The sequence below is a fragment of the Nicotiana tomentosiformis genome, chromosome 2, assembly GCF_000390325.3.
Source record: "Nicotiana tomentosiformis chromosome 2, ASM39032v3, whole genome shotgun sequence".
NCBI classification, from domain to species: Eukaryota; Viridiplantae; Streptophyta; class Magnoliopsida; order Solanales; family Solanaceae; genus Nicotiana; species Nicotiana tomentosiformis.
The window spans coordinates 98,547,135-98,554,788 of record NC_090813.1 but is presented as its reverse complement, the minus strand read 5'-3'; the positions used below and the strand labels follow the sequence as shown (position 1 = coordinate 98,554,788).

General features: G+C 35.6%; 1 protein-coding gene across 4 annotated transcripts; it reads left to right on the top strand.

The window, feature by feature from the left end:
- The first annotated feature begins 1,344 nt into the window (after positions 1 to 1,344).
- LOC104087312 (serine/threonine protein phosphatase 2A 57 kDa regulatory subunit B' theta isoform-like) lies at positions 1,345 to 6,398 on the top strand. 4 transcript variants are annotated; one of them, XM_009591731.4, is made up of 4 exons: positions 1,345 to 1,593; positions 1,695 to 1,803; positions 2,322 to 3,704; positions 5,541 to 6,398. In XM_009591731.4, the coding sequence occupies exons 3-4, from the start codon at positions 2,490 to 2,492 to the stop codon at positions 5,898 to 5,900; spliced, it is 1,575 nt and encodes a 524-aa protein (XP_009590026.1). In that variant the 5' UTR covers positions 1,345 to 1,593; positions 1,695 to 1,803; positions 2,322 to 2,489; the 3' UTR covers positions 5,901 to 6,398. The 4 variants fall into 4 exon arrangements, with proteins under 4 accessions (XP_009590026.1, XP_033509585.1, XP_009590023.1 ...); XM_033653694.2 differs by having other exon boundaries at positions 2,278 to 3,704; XM_009591728.4 differs by having other exon boundaries at positions 2,251 to 3,704.
- The last annotated feature ends 1,256 nt before the right edge of the window (positions 6,399 to 7,654 follow it).

Here is a 7,654-nt window from a genome sequence, read left to right as displayed (position 1 = left end):
CTAATTGTTTGGTATACTTTTTGAATCTATGCATTAGTTATACACCTTATTTGGTATTATCCTATGCATAACTAATGCATAAGAAACCATGGTATTGATAATGCAATAAGTTTTAGCGCATGCATTAGCTTAGTTAAAGACAACATCGTCCTTCAAAATTTATGCTTGATTAAAAATGCTATTATATTAATGCAAGTTTGAAATAATCCAAGAAAGTGGGAAATAAAATTATATCACTAGTAGATAAATAAATACTTAGCATATTTTCTGTTTTACAACAACAATAACAACGACAACAATAACATATACATAATATTTTATGTTTAAAAATAAATATTTAGTTCTATATTACAATATAGGTAGACAAATCAAACAATTTTTTTTAACCTTTTTCATATAAAAACATTCCTCAAACATATGTTTCTTTTAAAAAGATAAAGTGATGGATTGGTTATGATGGTATTTTTGTAAACAAACAATTCTTTTAGAAATTGTGCAATGTTTTAATACATCAAACCAAACAATAGATAAGAAATATACAAGCATAACTAATACCAGCATTATTAATACACCATATTTAACATTATTCTTATACACTCTACCAAACGACCCTATAATTTCACCCTAGAAGAGAGTTAAGGAGGGGGGCGGGGGTGTTGAAGCATTTAGAAGCTATAAATTTCAAGCGATAACTTGAATTCAAGGCTAGTTATAATTGAGATTTTGATGATGTTGCTCAAGTTTACCAACTACGTTTCTTGTTTTTTATTTTATTTTTATTTGGTCCATTTCACTACAACAATTACTAATTGGCCTTTGGCCCACATTTAGAAGCGCGTGTACGATCTATTCGCTTTATTCTTGTACTTCGAAATCTCCTTTTTAACCCTGACTTATATGACTTTCTTTTAAAACTCTGAAGGCGAAATTTGTCAAAATTCAAAATTGTCCAAATCTGGAGAAACCCAAAGGTGAGAATAAATATGGCAAGTGGTTTTTAGGTTACAATATGTAAGAAAGAAAAAGGTAAAGCACACTCTTCAATTCTAAATTAAAATATATTACTATATATATCTTTTGTATTCATATTGTTTTTACACACTATTGGAAAGCTTTGTCATTATTAGATTATTATATTATGTTATAATAAATTTAAGTAACCCTTTCTATTTTATTCATATCATGTCAATTAATTTTCAAGAAATCTTTAAAGCAAGGAAAATATTTATAATTTTCTTTTAAATTGCAAAAGATTATGTTGAACGAATTTTTTCTTAGGTTTGATATATTCATGAAACTCATATAGAAGGAGAAAAGACAAAAGAAAGGGAGGTAAAAAAGGAAAGTTACAGAGAAAATGGGAACCAAATATTCAGAGAGAAAAAAAAAAAAAGAACAATAATTCTAGCTAACCAAACAGCACATCATCAGCATCAGCAACAACCAGAGATTGCTTTTCTCTAATCCATCATCCCCATCCCCCCCCCCCCCCCCTTCTTCTATCAGTTGGGGTTGTTTTTAGATTTTGATCACTAACCCAACTCTGTAAAGTTTCAATCTTTATTATCACCCAACTTCCCAAATTATCTTAATGTAAGCATTTACAGTTCATTTTATATCTAAATGCTGATTCTTGATCTTATTGACCCACTCTTATTTTTTTTGTGCTCAAGTTTCTTTCTTGCTCCTTGCAGGTTAATGTTATCTGGGGTTGTGTACATCATATGCACAGATCTTAATATTTCTTTGACCTAGCTGAATAACCCTGAGTCTTTGTGGACCTCAGCTAAAACAAGAACAAAGGTTAATGCCCTTCTTTTTTTTTTGTTGAGACAGTTATCTGAATAGGTAGAAAATTTCATATCTTTGATTCGGAAATTTTGATGCTTGTCTGCATCTGGGTTTTGCTTTATTGCACTACTTAGTTCACAAAGAATACACCTTTCATATTGTTAAATGAGAGAGAATGTGCATCATGTGGATTTGTTGGTAAATAACTTTTTGGATTTTATAGGCTCCCTTCAGTTGCAATAGGCTGATCCCTGAAAATTTTGTAATTCACAGCTGTCTTCTTACTGCTGAGTTGTTTATAATACAAATTACACACTTTATCAAGAAAAAGAGAAGGAAAACGATTATGGAACAAGAGTTGATTTTTTAGCTCTTTTCTCCACGATAGAAAGGAAATTTAACTTCACTATATTTCTGGGATTTCTTCATTTTACTTGCCTTTTTGTTATTTTTTTTCAGTTGAAAAGGAGATATTTATTCGTTTAGGCAGGCACGAATGCGGATCATATTGAGCTTGTATGTTGTTTTAGGGTGGTGGAAGATAAGGATTTTGGATGGATGAGATCTTCACTGGTTCGCTAAAAATTGGTTTGATCATCTTGGTTTTGCTGCTTAGACCTTTCAGATTGATGGAAGTTCCGTTTTGAGAGTGTTTCAATCAGTAAAGCACTACAACCACAAGATTATATCTTCAAGTGATGATCAAGCAGCTACTCAATAGGCTCCCTAAGAAGCCATCCAAGTCAGCAGACAATCGTGATGGAGGAAGCTCTGCATCACCGTCAAATGCTTCAACTAGTTCAAGAAGCAGTGATTTGTCTAGTTCACGGACTGGAAATTCGAGTGCCACTACTGTTTCAGGAGTCACTTCTTCATCAACTCCAGGACTGAATCATGGAAATAGGCTACCACAGTCTGTAAATGCTAAGGTGAATGGAAGTGCAGCGGTTTTTCCGTATGAGACCTTACCTAGTTTTAAAGATGTACCAAGTTCTGAGAAGCAAAACTTGTTCATCAAAAAGCTGAACTTATGCTGTCTAATGTTTGACTTCACTGATCCAACAAAACACTTGAAAGAAAAAGACATCAAGCGACAAACACTAGTGGAGCTTGTTGATTATGTTAGTTCTGCGAATGGGAAATTCACAGAAACTGTCATTCAAGAAATAGTTAAAATGGTGTCTTCAAATCTGTTTAGGCCTCTTACTCCTCAGCCTCGTGAAAACAAAGTATTGGAAGCTTTTGACTTAGAAGAAGATGAACCCTTGATGGATCCCGCATGGCCGCATTTGCAAATTGTGTATGAGTTTTTTCTCAGATTTGTGGCATCACCAGAGACGGATGCGAAACTGGCTAAGAGATACGTTGATCACTCTTTTGTTCTAAGGTTATTAGATCTCTTTGATTCAGAAGATCCGAGAGAAAGGGAGTACTTGAAGACTGTTTTGCACCGTATATATGGAAAATTCATGGTGCACCGCCCTTTCATTAGGAAATCAATCAACAATATATTTTACCGGTTTATTTTTGAAACTGAGAAGCATAATGGAATAGCAGAACTTTTAGAAATTTTGGGCAGTATAATCAATGGATTTGCCCTTCCACTGAAGGAAGAGCACAAGTTGTTCCTAGTTCGAGCTCTGATTCCACTTCATAAACCAAAGTGTGTACAAATGTATCATCAGCAGTTATCTTACTGCATAACACAGTTTGTGGAAAAGGATTGCAAACTCGCTGATACTGTCATAAGAGGTTTGTTGAAATATTGGCCCATCACAAACAGTTCCAAGGAAGTAATGTTCTTAGGTGAGCTGGAGGAGGTTCTAGAAGCTACTCAGCCTCCAGAATTTCAGCGTTGTATGGTGCCTTTGTTTCGTCAAATCAGCCGTTGCTTGAGCAGCTCACACTTTCAGGTTAGTGGTTTTAGTTATTTTGTATTTTATTTCACAAAAACAGAAGGCAAGCCTTAACTTGGAAAATCTATTTCATCCCTTCAAATGTTCTTCCATCCCTCTCTCTCTCTCCCCAAAGTATCAGCGTAAGGGCCAAAGGAGCTGCATCCCAAGCTCAGCATCTTCCTCTCCTTCGTGCATCACGTCATTAACTGTAACTGGCAATGCACTAATGAGTGATTCACATCCTAGCTCTACCGTTTGCACATGAAACACTGGTTAACATAAGCTAACTCCCTTTTGGTTAGATTTTTCAGCCATTAGATTGCCACTCTTACTTCCAATTAGGAGAACAAACATATCTTTCTTGGAGCTGAGAATTGAAACTATTAGGTGTAGAAATCCTGCGTCCTCTCTTTTGAAATAACCTTGTTAGTACGACTTCATCGAGAACAATCTGTTTCCCTTTACATTCCATTTTCAAGTGTACTGTTCCTACTCTGTGATGCTTCGTTTGTAAAGTATGCCATCAGGTTTTGGATATAGGTTCTGGAGTTATCTATATCCAGCTCTTGTATAGTTATCCTGAACCTCAAATGCCAATAAGTTTTGCCTCGGGAAGGCAACTCTCACAATCATGGCAAACGGCTTGTGCTTCTATAAACTAATCCTATTCCATTCCCAAACCTAAAAGTGATGTTGTCATTGAACTCTTCTTCATGTCCCATGCCCATAGGGTAATGAGATGTTTGTGGTCCTCTATCCACATATATGTGTGCCGTACTTGTATGTGATCATTTTCCTCCACAAAGCCTATACCTCATGTCAAACCTCCAAGGCCACCTTATTAGACATGTGACCACCTCCCACTTTATCCCATCATTTGTATTCCCGCAAAAAGTTTCTTTGAAGCGTCTTCAACTTTTGGGTGACACTAGAGGGCGCATGCCTGAGAGACATGTAATATGTATGGATGCTTAGCAGAGTGCTCTTAATCAATACCTCCTTGTATCAAAAGTACTGTATTGATTGAGTACTAGGAAAGTGGACTCTGCAGGTGAATTTTATTAGCCAACAAACAGCAGTAATGTTGTTTATCAAAGGAACTCGCTAGGCCTTCAGAACAAAGGCAGTTCTGTTCTTTATACAGCTATCTAATTTTTCTATTATATATTAAGGCGTAAGGGCGAAGGCCTATTTAGCGCCTTGGAAAAGGTAACCGGTTAGGTTGACTTTGGAAAGGCAACTAAGGACCGGGTGAAGAATGAAAAACGTCCGCTGAGGCCCATGAGACAAAGTTTGCAGATGCGATCATGAATTGAACCAGATCAAAACATTCCGCTGTCGAAGTTCCATCTTACCTCGACATCATTGCTGTTGTCTTCCTTTCCATTTTGGTGTCAACGCATCAAAATCACTATTACCTCTTTCAATTTGGGCATTCCTACCGTTAGCTGTTCCTGACATCAGTTAGATACACAGATATGTAATTTCAGTGGACAGATTTGTCATTAGATTTGTTGAGTAGCTCTAGTTGATTTACTCCATTCGTTGGTATAGATCAAATTTGTGATCAAATGTGTGTATTTTTCTAGTTGTGTTGAGAGTAGATCAGATGCCATAAGATCAATGAGAAACATCTTGGCAGTACCCTCTTGGTTCTGACTTTTTGAATATTATTCTATATATTTTTATCAGAAAAAGATCAATAAGAAATATCAGGTTCGAGATGAATGATTAGCACTTCATTAGATCTACTGCAACCTTTATTTTGCATCAAGTTTGTACTTTGAATGAAGCTTGTTTAGGTTTGTTCTCTGTTTAACTTCATAACTCTCTTTAACTTTGCATCTGCAGGTGGCTGAAAGGGCTTTGTTCCTATGGAACAATGATCATGTTGAGAGCCTAATCAAACAGAATCGTAAAGTTATACTGCCGATAATTTTCCCTTCCTTGGAGAAGAATGCAAGAGGCCACTGGAATCAGGCGGTGCAAAGCTTGACATTAAACGTCCGCAAGATCTTCTCTGATGTTGATCCTGAACTCTTTGAAGAGTGTTTGCACAAGTTTGAAGAGGATCAGGCCAACGAAGAGGAGATAAAGATGAAACGTGAAACAACTTGGAGACGGTTAGAGGAGCTTGCTGGAATGAAAGCTGCAAGCAATGAGCCAGTACTAGTTTCTCCTAGGACAAAGCCTCATTCGCCGTCTGGCTAGAGACTGGATATCTTTGTTACTGTTGCTTTTTCCTTGATGAGCTGATCAATATGCTAACTGAGGATGGAAATTGCGAAAAGGAGGTGGATCCAATGAACCGTGTTACAGGTTTCCAATACAACCTGAAAATTTTGTTTTCCCAGGGCTCACAGTGTGATAACGCAAAATTGAGTTGGATACCAACTCTGTGCTCATTTAGAGGCAAGGACTGTACATATGGAATCGCGCAACTGGAGAACCTCAAGATTTTATAGTGTGCAGTCCACATGTTGCTGGAATTAATCTGGTTAAGTTCATTTGATCTTTGCTTTGTTGGAATTTGTATGATGAGACTGGAAAAGCATCATTCTTCAGGTATCTATTAATTTTTTTTTTCCGTCTAAGTTCCTTTTAGGCTGCACTTGACATTGCAGCTTAGCATGAAATGTCCCTGTAGATAACCTTGAGAATATCGAAATTAAGATATAGTTGCAATGTTTAAGAACCAATTTTTTTGAATTCAGACTGCTTGAAATTAGTTTCTTAGAAGTTTATTTTTCTTTTTCTCTTTTGGGGCCGGAAAAAAAAAGAATAACTTGATCTTAGTGAAGTTGCTATTTTTGTCACTGTTAGAGCACCAAAAAATATTCTGTTTATTCTGCTTGGAGACAGTAGTTCAACGAATGGACAGATCAAATAACTGAAAAGAGCAGGAGAAAACATGCATAGCGGAAATTTTCTCCCACGTCTTTGGTTCAATGATAAGCACGACGTGTGATATGTGAGTTAGGCATACATCACGAGTTTGAACCTTGTTGCGGACTAAAGTTCAATATTTAAGTGGAGATGGATAGAAAAACGATTTTATTATCCATTGAGTTTCAAATCATGTGCTACTTGGACCTCAAGATTTCTCGATCATTAAATACTCCGTGAAACTGAATAGTCTTTCTCTAAATTTTTGGGTAGCCAGTTTAATGCACATGCAGTAGACACACGCAACATAATGAACAAATTGTGTGACTAAGATTAACTGATTAAGCATATTCCTAGGATTTAATCAAGAAAAATTAGTTGGGTCGGCTATGTAATATGTTATGTATATAATATCAAATTAATTATTAATTATTCTTTCGGTTTAGGAGTGTTACGGTTGTTCGATAAAAGCTGTATATCTGTCCATGTGACTGCCAACGGAGAAAGGAAACATGAGGTGGCATACATGTTGGCACAAATAATTCTCTGTGGATATCACCGCTTGTTCCGATCATATATTAGAGATCTAAAAATTACACATAAAAAATATTTGCAAAGGTATTTTTTTTTTAATTCAAATTGTAAGTATTATAATTTGTGACACTGCACATAATTAACATTGTAATAGGAGAAGCGCAAATTTAAGTATTGAAATTTTCAACACTAGAGCTCGAATTGTGACTTCTTAGTTTATTGGATTGTTCCATTTGAGACATTAATGATCCGTTTCGCCATAGATTTTGGCGACTTATTTTGAAAACAATATTTGTTCATATTCTGGAATATGATAGTTTTTGAAGAAGAAAAAAAATCCAAGAATTGGTTTAGAGTAGTTTTTGGGTGAAATTTCTTCTTCCACTCATAAAATTTCAACTTTTTTTCAAATAAAACACATGTTCAAATATAACTTTAACTTCCAAAAATTATATTTCAACACAACTTCAAAAATTCGTTTTTCAATTTTCAATCAAATCTATGTCCCTAGCTAACATACGATGCTTCACCTGGAAAACTTTCTG